The sequence below is a fragment of the Sapajus apella genome, unplaced genomic scaffold (assembly GCF_009761245.1).
Source record: "Sapajus apella isolate SASKATOON/1434 unplaced genomic scaffold, GSC_monkey_1.0 scaffold1, whole genome shotgun sequence".
Classification (NCBI taxonomy): domain Eukaryota; kingdom Metazoa; phylum Chordata; class Mammalia; order Primates; family Cebidae; genus Sapajus; species Sapajus apella.
This window is the reverse complement of record NW_022436941.1, coordinates 90,185,858-90,202,210: the sequence shown is the minus strand read 5'-3', so window position 1 is coordinate 90,202,210 and position 16,353 is coordinate 90,185,858. Positions and strand designations below refer to the sequence as shown.

At 36.6% G+C, this 16,353-nt stretch overlaps 1 protein-coding gene across 2 annotated transcripts in view; it reads right to left on the bottom strand.

Moving 5' to 3' along the window:
- Positions 1–490: 490 nt before the first annotated feature.
- TMEM267 (transmembrane protein 267) overlaps positions 491–16,353 on the bottom strand; it is a 53,464-nt gene continuing 37,601 nt past the window's right edge. The window contains exons 2-3 of one of the 2 annotated variants that reach the window (XM_032281372.1): positions 13,401–13,786; positions 491–2,422 (exon numbers count right to left, since the gene is read on the bottom strand). In XM_032281372.1, the coding sequence (XP_032137263.1) occupies positions 2,087–2,422; positions 13,401–13,712 (648 nt within the window). In that variant the 5' untranslated portion in view covers positions 13,713–13,786 and the 3' untranslated portion in view covers positions 491–2,086. The remainder of the gene's footprint in view (positions 2,423–13,400; positions 13,787–16,353) is intronic. The other variant, XM_032281363.1, reaches the window with a different exon arrangement.

Sequence of the window (16,353 nt, the reverse complement as noted above, 5' to 3'; positions counted from 1 at the left end):
TGTTTAAGCAAAGAGTCATGGTCAAAAGTGGTTCCCATTCTAATAAAGGAAAGTTTGACAACCCCAAAAATGCCTATGTAGCATTTTTGTTTATTTTATTTTTTATTTTTATTTTTAAAGACAGTTTCCCTCTGTCATCCAGGCTAGAGTGCAGTGGCCCCATCTCAGCTCACTGCAACCTCTGCCTCCCAGGTTCAAGCCATTCTCTGTCTCAGCCTCCTGAGTAGCTGGGACTACAGGTGTGTGCCACCACACCTGGCTAATTTTTGTATTTTTAGTAGAGATGAGGTTTCACCATGTTGGCCAGGCTGGTCTCGAACTCCTGACCTCAAGTTACCAATCTGCCTTGGCTTCCCAAAGTGCTGGGATTACAGGTGTGAGCCACCACGTCTGGTCACTATGTAGCATTCTTAAATAAGGCCCTGTATTTTAATGATATTTATTTGTTTAATATGAAGAAAGAAAAAATAGAAAAGGTTTTACAATTTAGTCAGGAATTGTTACACAAGATACAGACTTTATTTCCATGTATTTCTGAAGTTGAATGCTTAAAAAAATTTCTAATCAAATTTATCCCCCTATATAATATTTACCATTAAACCAACCAAACTTATACAATAATTACTCTTGAAAAATAATAATTAGACTGTAATATCTAATCAATTGCAAAATATAACAGATTGCAACCAATTTGTTAACAAGGAAAAAAACTCTCCTAAAAAGCTTGAAGCTTCATAATAATTTACAGAACTCTGTTTAACTTAATATACAAGAAAATCTGCTGTGGATAAGGCATTGCTTTATGAACCCTCCACCCTTCCTCAGAGAATAAGGCACAACAATCACTAGCATTATAAATCACAAAACTGTAAGAAAATCTGAAGACAACAGATAGCACATATGCCAAAAGAAAAGCAGGTACCTTTAGGTCACTGACTTGAATATCAAAGTAACATGAAACTGCAAATACAAGATGTATAGCAACTAAATTTTCCTTCTCTACTAAAGAGGAATCATTTTAATAGAAGATCAACCTGAAAGAACAAAGGAAAAAGCAAATTTCCTCAAACTTTATTTTGAAAAAAATATATCCTGTCTTTCAGTATCAGGATGAATAAAAAAAAATTTAACTAGTAAAGTGTTTTAGAATAGCATATAAACAACTGATAGCAATGAAAACAATTTTGATGGTACATTCAGGAATTTACATTTGAAATGACATTCCTGGTCATTATTTTTTTGCATGAATTAAAATGTTATGGTTATGATCCAAGTATCGATATTTTATTAAAGTTATTTATTAACAAATATTAAATTTAGTTTTGTTTTTCAAAACAGTTAAAACACTAACACATGAGATTCTAGGCTAGAGATACTAAAAAAATACTACTTCAGTAAAGTGTTACTATAGCCAACATGTTTTAATAATTATTTCCTAAATTAATTTCTGAAATAAGCTAGATCTAATGTTAGTTACTGGATATTATAATGATGTGTCACAAGTGCTCTGAAGAAGATTCTGCCAGTAATCATAACTCATAAAGCATTCTGCAAATTAAACTTCAGTCAGGATCAACATTTATGAAAATAAATACATGTTAGCATTAACTATACATTTGTATAGTTAAATGATTCATATCATTTATTTGGCAATTTCACTATTTCAATATCTCAAGAAAATGTGGATCCAAATAACATGTTAACACTTTAAAAATTAGTTGTCCTAAAATATGAGCTGTTTTTCATTAAGAAATGGACAAATTTCAGGTATATTTCCAGAAAATAAACAGGATGTTAATCTAACAGAACTACTAGTAATGCCAGATAAACAGAAGAAAAAAAACAATTAAAATACATCATGGAATAAATGAAACTCTAATATTGCACTAGAGTTTCATAGAAGAGAGAAATAGAATAATAAAAAGTATAATTTTTTTAAAGTTGTACATGCTTCCTGAGCAAGAGCAGAATTATAATAATTAAATAATATAAACACCTGTGTTTTTAAAAATTAACTTTAATGGTGGCTACTCTTAATTATCATCATCTGAGCCATTTGCTTCTCTAAGACTGCCGTGTGGTTACCTCAGACATCAATACGAATTCCATGTTTTGAAGACATCATTTGTCTGGTTCCCGTTAAATACATAATGAATGAACAGATGTGAGGTAAAGATGATGTGATTATTACATAAAGCCAGAATGGCAAAGGAGAAGTTTTTCCAAATGGGCATATCCACAAACCATGACGAATCCCATCTCGGATATGGTGTGAAGTCCAGGATATAAATAACATCCAGGGAAGAAAGCACCATGAGTCTTTGAGCCTGAAAAGGTGCATAGTAAATTTCAGGGTCAGAACCACGACAGGTATTACAGAAGAACAGTGAAGGAAAGGTCTTCGTGGAAGAGTCAAAGCAGCCTGAGGGAGCAAAGTAAGAGCAAGTATCATTTCCTTTTCAGCAAAACAAAATTTTAAACATGCTTCTTAATATTTTAAAATATTTTCCAGAGTCTATTGGACATGCAAAAGAAACATGTTCTGTGCCACTTCAGAATACATATACCAAAATTACATATAAAAAAAAGAATATAAAAGTGTGAGCAGGATATCCTTTTCATTAAAAATAAAATCAACGTCTCAGGAATATTGTGATTAATTTTTTAAGCTTCCCATTATTTGCTTAGAAAATTCAGAGTATGAACATAATTTATATCCTAAGCATATAGTTTGTGTAATTTGGAGTCTTTATACAATTATCCAGGGCCTCTAAGAGTTCCGAAACAATATCTCACAACCAAATAAAATATTCTTTAGTTAATGAAGGCAAAAAAGGGAAATATTTTTGTTATACCCATTTTATATTAGTTGTAAACACTTTCAAAATTTATTTACAACATTTAGAAAAATTATATTATTTTGAATATGTATTCTAAAATTGAGTTGAATAAGCTTCAGTAAAATTTCTAAACCACTACTAAAAAATATACTCAATATCTGAACCAATAAAAATTTCAGGCTTAACCCTTGAATGATTAATGAGTAGGGTTTTGTTCCCCCTTACTTTAAAGACTAATTTATAGCTAGATAATCCCTAAACAAAAATAAAGCTGAGGATAATGATGAATGTCTAAATCTGAATCTCCATACTTATCCTCTAAAAATATTATAAAACATGAAGGAAAAATAAAATGATATAAAGTCTCAAACCCTCTGCATAAATAGAAGTCAGAGAATGCCCAAATTTGAAATTACTCATAAGTATTAAAATGAACAACAAAACAGAGGGTTCTGTCTCTCACACTTCCATCCAAGTCAGGAAAAACTGTATTGAAGAGAGAAGGGGGAAACCTAAGATCGATCTAAAATTAACACTAGGAAGTTCAGTTTAAGTGTGAAAATACTGAAGAGTGTCGTAGTAGGTCAGAGCACTGATTACAAGAAAAGGACTTAAAAGTGGGCCTTCAAGGCTCTGAAAAGTATTGATTCTGGGGGAGAAGATGGTAAGAAAGGGAGAGGCACCCTTTGGAGACTGGATGGTGAAAAGGAAAAGAAGTAGTAAAAGAAAGAAATTTAGTTTCCTGTCCAAACAAACAAAAATCAGACAATGTTCCCATCACATGAAAAAAGTTACTTATTAAAGAGACTGTACCTTGTCCCATTGTCAAATCAGACCACCCTTAAACAAGGAAACCTATAAACTCTCCCTTCAAGCTAGTATTCTTTACCTCCACCTACAAACTGAACATCAAAGACTATTTGATGCTCCTCTTTCCCTGCCTTCTCCTCCACATTTTGTTTTACTTCTACTTCATCAGAACATGGACCATTTCTATATTATTATTCTACTTTTGTCTTCACCTTTGTTTTTAAATTCTATATCCGCAATATGTTAAGTTCATCATTGGTCCTTCTGTTAACACTGCCTTAACCAAGAATATGTTAGAATAAAGAATCACGTAATGTTATGAAATAAAGTGATAAAATAGAACAAATCTATAAAAAGCTAGTATGGGAGAAAAATCGAAAATAGAATAAAAATACCTTACTCTTGAACCCTGTTCCTAGAAACAAATACAAAAAAACAACAACAACAACAACAAAAAAACCCAAAATGATCTTTAAAAACTACAAAAAGCATAAGAAAATTATATCACAAGACTCCAAACTAAATTAAATCTCAAACAACCATATGGGGATATAAAAAAAATCGTGAATCAAAAATTCAAAAATGGAAAAAAAATAAATTTAAAAAACAAAGCTAATAATTGATTAAATTCAGTATGGAAAAAAAATTTAATAAATGACTATATTGCAGTGTGTCCAAGGGAGAATAGGTAAAATGAAAGTTTAATAAGGCACATTGAAAAAAATGAATATGAAAATTAGCTGGGTATGGTGGCCCATGCCTATGATCCCAGCTACTCAGGAGGCTGAGGCATGAGAATTCCTTGAACCTAGGAGGCAGAGGTTGTAGTGAGCTGAGAGCGCACCACTGCACTCCAGACTGGGCAACAGAGCAAGACTCTGTCTCGAAAAAAAGAAAAGAAAACAAAGAAAAGAAAAAATGCAGGAAATCAACCAAGAGAATAAAAATAACATGAGGAAAAAAGTAAAAAGAGTCAGGTAGAAAATGGCTGAAATAGAACACAGGCACAGGCTGAAATAGAACACAGGCACAAAGAAACAACATATGTATAATAGAAGGCCCTAAAGAAGAAAAACAAAAGAATGGAATGGAACTAATATTTAAAGCTACAATCCAAGAAAACTGAAAATAAAAACCCAAATCTATGAAAAGAGCTCATCTTAAAAAACTGACTCTAAGGGATATGCAGAAGATGGCAGTGAGAAGGCAACACGGGAATGCAGCTCCCAGCGAATGAGAGGCAGAGGGCTAGAGGACTTCACAATCCCAAACGAGGTGCTGGTTTCATTTCAGTGGGACTGATAGGGCCCTGAAAATAGCCCAGGGAAGAAGCTGCAGGGCGAGAGCTGCCCAGGGGCCAAATCAAAACGGGGGGCACGTCCCCACCTGAAACGTGCAGCTCGCTCGGAGGGTCAGGGGACTTCTCCGTCTCGGTGCTCCAATTCAGAATCTGTGCCTGCCTTATCCCTCCTACAACCCACAGTTCATGAGAACCCTGCCAGACTGTGGGGTGCCATGGGTTGTTGATGCAAATCTGAAAAGCAGCTGCCGCTGAGAGTGGCAAGTAGTCACATGGACCTGGGCGGAAGTTTGAACTAAGGCCAGTGGGACAGACCATCCACAGAGGGAGGCAAAGTTGAAAGCAGGGAAACAGACCATAAGGCCTGGCAGGCCCCACCTCCACAGAACTCAAACTGAAGCCCTCGATAGAAAGCTTGGCAACAAATACACCAGTTTGACCCCAACCAGGATGATCTAGCTCTGGGAGAGATGCCATTGGGAAGGCGGGGCTGATGTCACCTGCAAACAAACTCCAGGGAAGGACCACCCACCCAACAACCTGACTGAGCCTGAGAGAGCCCAGCAATGCCCTCTACAGGCCAAAAAAGATATAGCGCCAACCTCAACAGAAAAAACATCCACTCAGAGACTCCACCTGAAGTCACCAACTTCAAAGATCAAAGGGAGATATATCCACAAAGATGGGAAAAAAACAGTGCAAAAAGGATGAAACCATCAAAGAACAGAACATCTCTTCTCCTCCCATCAAGGGAATGAAAAAAGACAGAGAATGAATTTGATGAATTGACAGAAGTAGGCTTCAGAAAGTGGGTAATAACAAACTTCTCTGAGTTAAAAGACCATGTTCTAACCCAGTGCAAAGAAACTAAGAACCTTGAAAAAAGGATGGATGAAATGCTAAATAGAATAACCAGCTTAGAGAAGAACATAAATGACTTGATGGAGCTGAAAAACACAGCACGAGAACTTTGTGAGGCATGCACAGTTTCAACAGCTGAATCAATCAAGCAGAAGAAAGGATATCAGAGATAGAAGATCAAACCAATGAAATAAAATGAGAAGGCAAGATTAGAGAAAAAGGAGTGAAAAAAAATGAACAAAGCCTCCAAGAACTATGGGATTATGTGAAAAGACCTAATCTACACTTGATCAGTGTGCCTGAATGTGATGGGGAGAATGAATCCAAGTTGGAAAACACTCTCCAAGATATCATCCAAGAGAACTTTCCCAATCTAACAAGGCAGGCCAACATTCAAATCCAGGAAATGCAGAGAACATCACAAAGATATTCCTCAAAAAGAGCAACCCCAAAGCACATAATTGTCAGATTCACCAGGGTTGAAATGAAGCAAAAAATCCTAAGCGCAGCCATAGAGAAAGGTCGAGTCACCCACAAAGGAAAGACCATCAGACTCACAGCAGATCTCTCAGCAGAAACCCTGCAAGCTAGAAGGGAGTGGGGGCCAATATACAACATCCTTAAAGAAAAGAACTTTCAACCCAGAATTTCATATCTAGCCAAACTAAGCTTCATAAGTGAAGGAGAAATAAAATCCTTTAAGGACAAGCAATTGCTGAGAGATTTCGTCGCTACAAGACCTGCCTTACAGGAACTACTGAAGGAAGTACTAAACAGGGAAAGGAACAACCAGTACCAGCCATTGCAAAAACATACCAATGGTAAAGGACAATGATGCAATGAAGAAGCCATGTCAACTAATGGGCAAAACAACCAGACAGCAACAAAATGGCAGGATCAAATTCAAACACAACAATATTAACATTGAATGTAAATAGCCCAAATGCCACAATCAGAAGACAGAGACTGGCAAACTGAATAAAAAGTCAAAACCCATCAGTGTGCTGTATTCAGGAAACCCATCTCACATGCAAAGACACACATAGACTCAAAATAAGGTATGGAACAAGATCTACCAAACAAATGGAAAGCAAAGTAAAGCAAGGGTAGCAATCCTAGTCTTTGATAAAACAGACTTTAAACCAACAAAGATCAAAAGAGACGAAGGGCATTACATAATCGTAAAAGGATCAATGCAACAAGAAGAGATAACTATCCTAGATATATACGCACCCAATGCAGGAGCATCCAGATACATAAAGCAAGTTTTTAATGACCTACAAAGAGACTTAGACTCCCGCACAATAATAGTGGGAGTCTTTTAACACTCCACTGACAATATAGGACAGATCAATGAGACAGAAAGTCAAGAATGATATCCAGGACTTGAACACAGCTTTTGACCAAGCGAACCTAATAGATGTTTACAGGACACTCCACCCCAAATCCACAGAATATACATTCTTCTTAGCACCACATTGCACTTACTCTAAAATTGACCATATAATTGAAAGTAAATCACTCCTCAGCAAATGCAAAAGAATGGAAATCATAACAAACAGTCTCTCAGACCACAGTGCAATCAAATTAGAACTCAGGATTTAAAAAAGCACTCAAAACCACACAATCACATGGAAGCTGAACAACTTGCTCCTGAATGACAAATGGATAAACAATGAAATGAAGGCAGAAATAAAAATGTTCTTTGAAACCGGCAAGAATGAAGACACAACGTACCAGATTCTATGGGACACATTTAAAGCAGTGTCTAGAGGGAAATTTATAGCAATAAATGCCCACATGAGAAACAAGGAAAGATCTAAAATCAACACCCTATTGTCAAAATTGAAACAGCTAGAGGAGCAAGATAGAGAAAACTCAAAAGCTAGCAGAAGACAAGAAATAACTAAGATCAGAGCAGAACTGAAGAAGATAGAGACACAAAAAAACCCTTCAAAAAATCCATAAATCCAGGAGCTGGTTTTTTGAAAAGATCAACAAAATAGACAGCTAGCTATACTAATAAAAAAGAAAAGAGGGAAGAATCAAATAGACACAATAAAAAATGATAAAAGGGAGATCATCACTGATTCCTTGTAAATACAAACTACCATCAGAGATTACTACAAACAACTCTATGCACATAAACCAGTAAATCTGGAAGAACTGGATAAATTCCTGGACACTTGCACACTCCCAAGACTAAGCCAGGAAGAAGCTGAAACCCTGAATAGACCAATAACAAGGTCTGAAGTCAGGCAGCAATTAGTAGCCTACCAACCAAAAAAAGTCCAGGTCCAGATGGGTTGACAGCCGAATTCTACCAGACATGCAAAGAGGAGCTGGTACCATTCCTTCTGAAAATATTCCAAACAATACAAAAAGAGGGAATCCTCCCTAACTCTTTCTATGAGACCAACATCATCCTGATACCAAATCCCGGCAGAGATGCAACTGAAAAAGAAAACTAAAGGCAAATTTCCATGATGAACATTGATGCAAAAATCTTCAATAAAATACTGGAAAACTGATTGCAACAGCACATCAAAAAGCTTATCCATCATGAACAAGTAGGCTTCATCCCAGGGATGCAAGGCTGGTTCAACATACACAAGTCTATTAATGTAATCCACCACATAAACAGAACCAAAGACAAAAAAACCACATGATTATCTCAATAGATGTAGAGAAGGCCTTTTAAAAATTCAGCAGCCCCTTATGCTAAAAACTCTCAATAAACTAGGTATCAAAGGAACATATCTCAAAATAATAAAAGCTATTTATGACAAACCAACAGCCAATATCATACTGAATGGGCAAAAACTGGAAGCACTCCCTTTGAAATCTGGCACTAGACAAAGATGCCCTCTATCACCACTCCTATTGGATATAGTATTGGAAGTTCTAGCTAGAACAATTAGGCAAGAAAAAAAAAAAATAAAGGGGATTCAATTAGGAAAAGAGGAAGTCAAATTGTCTCTATTTGAAGTCGACATGATTGTATATTTAGACAGCCCTATCATCTCAGCCCAAAATCTCCTGAAACTGATAAGCAACTTCAGCAAAGTCTCAGGATACAAAATCAATGTGCAGAAATCACAAGCGTTTCTATACACCAATAATGGACTAACAGAGAGCCAAATCAAGAGCAAACTCCCATTCACAATTGCTACAAAGAGAATAAAATACCTAGGAATACAACTAACAAAGGATGTAAAGGACCTCTTCAAGGAGAACTACAAACCACTGCTCAACAAAATAAGAGGACACAAACAAATGGTGAAAAATTCCATGCTCCTGGTTAGGAAGAATCAATATTTTGAAAATGGCCGTACTGCCCAGAGTAATTTATAGATTCAACACTATCCCCATCAAGCTACCAATGACCTTCTTCACAGAGTGGGAAAAAAACCACCTTAAACTTCATATGGAACCAAAAGAGAGCCTGCATAGTCAAGACAATCCTAAGCAAAAAGAACAAAGCTGGAGGCATCACGTGACCTGATTTCAAACTATACTACAAAGCTACAGTAATCAAAACAGCATGGTACTGGTACCAAAACAGAGATAAAGACAAATGGAACAGAACAGAGGCATTGGAGCCAATGCCACACATCTATAACCATCTGATCTTTGAGAAACCTGACAAAAACAAGCAATGGGGAAAGGAGTCCCTGTTTAATAAATCATGTTGGGAAAACTGGCTAGCAGTGTGCAGAAAGCAGAAACTGGACCCCTTCCTGACACCTTACACTAATATTAACTCCAGATGGGTTAAAGACTTAAACCTAAGGCCTAACACCGTAAAAACCCTAGAAGAAAACCTAGGCAAAGCCATTCAGGACTTAGGCATAGGGAAGGACTTCATGACTAAAACACCAAAAGCATTGGCAACAAAAGCCAAAATAGACAAATGAGACCTAATTAAACTCCAGAGCTTCTGTACAGCAAAAGAAATAATCACTAGAGTGAATTGGCAACCAACAGGATGGGAAAAAATTTTTGCAGTCTACCCATCTGATAAAGGGCTAATATCCAGAATCTATAAAGAACTAAAACAGATTTACAAGAAAAAAGCAAAGAAACCCATCCAAAAGTGGGCAAAGGATGTGAATAGACACTTTTCAAAAGAAGACATATATGAGGCCAACAAACATATGAAAAAATGCTCATCATCACTGATTATTAGAGAAATGCAAATCAAAACTATTGAGATACCATCTCATGCCAGTTAGAATGGTGATCTTTAAAAAATCTGGAGACAACAGATGCTGGAGAGGATGTGGAGAAATAGGAACACTTTTACACTGTTGGTGGGAGTGTAAACTAGTTCAACCATTATGGCGCTTCCTCAAGGACCTGGAAATAGAAATTCCATTTGACCCAGCAATCCCATTACTGGGTATATACCCAAAAGATTATAAATCATTCTATTATAAAGACACATGCACACATATGTTCATAGCGGCACTGTTTACAATAGCAAAGACCTGGAACCAACCCAAATGTCCACTGATGATGGACTGGACAAGGAAAATGTGGCACATATACACCATGGAATACTATGCAGCCACAAAAAAACGATGAGTTCATGTCCTTTGTAGGGACATGGATGAACCTGGAAACCATCATTCTCAGCAAACTGACACAAGAACAGAAAATCAAACACTGCATGTTCTCACTCATAGGTGGGTGTTGAACAATGAGAACACATGGACACAGGGAGGGGAGCATCACACACTAGGGTCTGTTGGGCGGGCCATGGGAGAGACAGGGTGGGGTGCAGAGGTTGGGGAGGGATAACATAGGGAGAAATGCCAGATGTAGGTGACCGGGGGATGGAGGCAGCAAACCACATTGCCATGTGTGTACCCATGCAACAATCCTGCATGATCTGCACATGTACCCCAGAACCTAAAGTACAATTAAAAAAACAAACAAAAAAAAAAACCCCAATAGTGCTTCTAAATGAATTAAAGGATAAATACACTGTGCAGCCTGAATACCTTTTAAAATTATAAAAGAATAAATTCTAGATGAATACATTTATGAATTACATATTTTATAATGCTTCATAGCTTATCCCAGTCTCTAACATTTATTGTTAATATTTACCAGGCCATGTCACTTATCATGCCTACTTAATCCTCACAACAACCCCAGAAGGTAAGTAATGTTATAATGCACATATTATAGATGATGAAATTAAAACTTAAAGAAAAGGGAACATAATTAAACTACAGAGCTTCTGCACAGCAAAAGAAATTATCAAAAGATTAAACGGACAACCTACAGAATGGAAGAAAATAAGGGCTCATTTGACAAAGGGCTCATATCCAGAACCTACAAAAAATCCAAACAACTCAACAAGAAAAAAACAACCCCATTAAAAAGTGGGCAAAGTACATGAACATATATTTTTCAAAAGAAGACATACAAGCAGCCAGCAAACATGAAAAAATACTCCACATCACTAATCATCATAGAAATGCAAATTAAAACCAGAATGAGATGCCATCGCACACCATCAGAATGCTTATTATTAAAAAGTCAAAAACCATCAGATGTTGGCAAAGATGCAAAGAAAAGGGAACACTTATACATCGTTGGAGGGAATACAAATTAGTATAACCTCTGTGGAAAACAGTATGGAGATTTCTCAAAGAACTAAAAATAGGACTACCTTTTTATCCAGCAATCCCACTACTGAATATCTTCCAAAAGCAAAAGAAGTTATTATATAAAAGAAATAATTGCTGGGCACAGTGGTTTATGCCTGTATTCCCAGCACTTTGGGAGGTTGAGGTGGGAGGACCACTTGAGCCCAAGAGTTTGAGACCAGTTTGGGCAACATAGGGAGACTCTGCCTCTACAAATAATTTTTTAAAATTTAGCCTGGCATGGTGGTGTGTGATTATGGTCCCAGATACTCAGGAGGCTGAGGTGGGAGGATAGCGTGAGCCCAAGAGGTTGATGCTGCAGTAAGCCATGATCACACCATTGCATTCCAGCCTGGGCAACAGAGTAAGACCCTATCTCAAAAAAAAATCATTATATAAAAAAGACACCTGCACTTGTATGATTATCACAGCACTATACACAATAGCAAAGTCATGGAATCAATCTAAATGTCCATCAATGGATGACTGGATTAATATGTGGGATATAGTTACACCATGGAATACTACTTGGCCATAAAAAATAATAAAATCATGTATTTTACAGCAACATTAATGAAACTGGAGGCCATCCTTAATGAAATCATGCAGTAACAGAAAGTAAAAAAACACATGTTCTCACTTGTAAGTGGGAGCTAAACAATGGGTACACATGGACACACAGAGTAGAATAGTAGACATTGGAGACTCCAAGAGGTAGGAGGGTGAGAGGGCGTGAGAGATAAAATACTATTTGGTGCGATGTACAGTATTTGAGTGATGGGTACACTAAAAGCTCAGACTTCACCACTATGCAATATATACACATAATACAACTGTGCTTGTAGCCCTAAATCCATTAAAAAAAAAAAAAAAAAGAAACTTAAGAAAAAAGAAAAGTACTCCGCTAACACCAAACAACCAGGATTCAAACTCGTCTTCTCATTTCAATCTTAAACAAAATGTTATGCTAACTCTACTTAAAGTAAAAAAGTTTATCTTTAATTGCAATTACTGATTCTTTATTAAGCTTCTAAGTAAGTGAAACCATTTCTGAGAAATGCCTGGTACTTGACATATAATAGGAAAATGAAAATTTCTCATTCATTCCACAAACATTTCCTGAATATCTACTAGGTAAGCCAGGCATTGTTCTAGGCCAGGGGTGAATGAAACAAAGTGCTTGCACTATGAGTTTAGATTTCTTTTCTGAAATGTTTATGATTATAAACACATAAAAAGTAGGCAAATCTTACAACATTTAGAAAATATTATCTGAACCCACATTTTAAGGTTAGTTCATTTGTGAACTATATAACTAAACTCCTGAATGCCTCAGTGAAATTCCTCAATTTCTCCACAAGGGACTGTGTTCTAGCTAGCCCACTGAAATACATGACTTTGGCCCCAAAAGGGACTGGAGGAATTAATCTGTTCAAGTCATTCCTCAGGACTGGGAATCATCTTAAAGCTATTCAACTTTTATGGAGTACTTAGGAGTTGCATACTAACTGTAAAACATAAAGAATAAGGGAGAAATGTTAGGTGTGCTCCTGAAGAAGGTAGACTGATACAAAAAGAAATAGGACAGCCTTGAGAATGACCCTTGTTAATTTAAGCTGGTTTGCTAATACTTTCTTCAAGACTTGGCTAAAAACATCTTCTGTAAGCCAGCACTGAACTCCTTAGGTATGTTTAGTGGGTCATTGCTCTTTGTGAACCCATAGCAGTTTGTGATGGCAAATAATTTGATCAGCAGCATGTCTGTGTGTAGCTTTAGGGAAGTACTTAGTGATTAAAAAAAAAAAAGGTTAAATGAATTTGCTTTCCTATTTTAAGACAAATCCTCTCTAGCCCTAAATTATGCTATAAAGATCAGCAAAATAGTCTAAGGAAATTAAAGACCAGAAAAATTAAACCTATGCTTTTTACCTTTAAAGATAGGGATCCAGCTAGAAAAAAGTGGTCGACATCAATAGCAGATGCTAAAAATCCAGCTAAAATGATTTCTCCGAAGTCAGTCTTCTTCTTGATTCCAATGACTACTGCCCATGACCACATGCCAATCACACAATGTACTGCATTATCTGAGAGAGCGCGAAGCCAGTCATTTTGCTGAATTGTGGAAAACTGAAGAAGTCTGTCAGCCACAAGGCAAAATACCCCCAGACCAAGGCTGGAAATAAGAGATTCAGTGCTACAAGTCTGCAGTAAAGCATGGGTCTTTTCAGTCTCAGATGCCATCACAAACAATATGTTAGTATAGACTAAAAGCCATCAGGAATGAACAGTCTATTCTTCTTTATATTTCCAGCACCCTAAAGGAGAAAGTAGAGAAAAATGTGAATGAAGATTATGGACTGCCATATAATGTTTAAACAAAACAGTATCAACAATAATTGTACAAATATAAAACCAAGATGTAAATACTGTCATTTCTTACATGTTATATATAATATGCCACATAGCTCAAGGAGAATAGTATTTTTAGGTACAACAGGGTACATGGTATGCATCAAGGAGAATTTTAGAAAGCCCACCAACTGCAATCTCTTGCTTTAAGGTCATCAAATAGTTCTATATCTCAGCTGTGTGTACTACAGGGTGGTGAATATCCATTGGGTTTGTGTATCCAACAACTACTTTCCATACATCTGACAACAGTAACCCCTTCCTTTGGGAAAACTTTCTCACATTAAACTTCAGAATTCACCAATTAGAGTTTTCAATTTCCCTAATAATGGTGATAAATTTACTAATGAAAGTAGCCAATCAGACTCCTTTCCAAAATTTTTCTTAGTGGAGTTGGTGGAGAAAGTTCCTCTTCATCTTGAAGGCCATGGGCTCCACTACATGAAAAACCACAGGAAAATAAAATCCCAGAGACAGAAAGGAGAAAGGCTAATAGAATCATGAAGACAGTGAGTACTTATGTCCAATGCCTAAAGGTTCTCAGAGCTACCCTAGATCTTGCAGCTCACCCTCCGTTTCTATGAGCTACCCTAGCATTTTCCCAATAAATCCCCTTTTAATTTCTGTTGCCTTGAACCAAATAACCTTAGCTGATATAAAAATGCAATCATAATTCCATGCTGAGTTCTCACCTGGCACAGTATATTGACTTTATTTACCTAGCTAGAAAGTATTTGTCTACCCCAGTCTCTTGAGTAGCTGGAGACATAGGTGTGTGTCACCACACCTAATTTTTTTTTTTTTTTCTTAAAAGAGACAGGGTCTCCTTATCTCTAGGGAGGCCTCAAACTCCTGGCTGGTCTTGAACTCCTGGCCTCAAGTGATCCTTGGCTTCCAAAAGTGCTGGGATTACAGGTATGTGCCACCGTGCCCAGCCTGGTCAATTAATTTTTGATAAAGGTGTAAAGATACATCAGTGATGGAAAAATATTCTCTACTGCAGCAAAGATGACTATGTTGGTGTTTGAATTGCCTCTTGGGAAGGGTTGCAGATTTTATAGTGCAGCACAATGCCTTGTGCTTCCATGGATGAGGAGACACACATGTTAAGTTTGTGGCCTTCCAGCATTTACTATTTTCAGCTTTAAAGCATGCTTAGAAGGAAAAGCTTACCAAAAGTATATTTTGACATTTAGTTTTCCATTAACTATAATCTTGCCCATAGTATTTACCTCATTTTTGTGTGTTTTGCTGTGGGTAAGCTTTATAAAATAAATGTCTATATATGTTTCTAATGTTTAATGAGTAATCAACAAAATCTGCCAGGGAGTCCCTCTGGAACCATATAAAGTTCCTGACTTTGAATGAGTCAGAAGTGTTTGTCCACATGGCAAATGATCCATGTTAAATGTAAATACATTTTAGTGTTAACGTCTGTTCTCATAAGCAGGTATATTATGATGAAACATGTACCAATTCTGTCATCACTGTGATCTTTAAAAATCTGCATTTAACAATCTAATTGAGGCCAATTGTGGTGGCTCATGCCTGTAATTCCAGCACTTTGGGAGGCCAAGGTGCGCAGATCATTTGAGGTCAGGAGTTCAAGACAAGCCTGGCCATGGTGAAACCCCGTCTCTACTAAAAATACAAAAATTAGCCAGGTGTGGTGGCACACAACTGCAATCCCAGCTACTCGGGAAGCTGAGGCACAAGAATTGCTTGAACCTGGGAGGAGTTTGCAGTGGGCTGAGATGGCACCACTGTACTCTAGCTTGCGTGACAGAGCAAGATTCTGTCTCAAGAAAAAAACAAAAACCTAAAACCAAAACAAACAAACAAACAAAAAATCTAATTGAAGAACTAAGTTGATTTATTATTTGCCATAAACCAAGCAAAAGTAAATATAATAATTTCAAAAGATTTATAAACAAATTTGAGGTATGGATAAATCTTTCACATATTTTTTTATTGCTCTTTAGTAAAGAAAGGCACAAAAAAGAAAATATCCAGCTCTCTTGTGTTATCTCAGCGTGGCGACTGCAGAAAATCAACAATGCTTGCCTGTGTAAATTTATGTCTTACTGTCAAAGCTTCATTCTTGACTGCATGTTGAAAATATGATTAAAATTAATAGAGAAGATAAAATAAATATTTGAGATTTTTTTCAATAACATTGAACTTCTGCCAGTTTTCTCTGTCTGCTACTCTAGGCTTGACAGCCTCATCAATCATTTGCTCGTGCCTGGACTAAAAAGTGCACTTGCTGACACCAACGCATGTTGGAATTTTCTTAATTATCTTTCAGTGAATGGAAAAAAAAAATACTTCCAAAAATATCCCACACATGAAAACGGAGGGGAGACTTAAATAAAAATTCCCTTTGTACCACAGACACTTTTTGGAATGCGATTAATTGCCAACATATTATTGAACGAATGTTGTAACCAAGAAATTAAGATTGTGTGAGTGG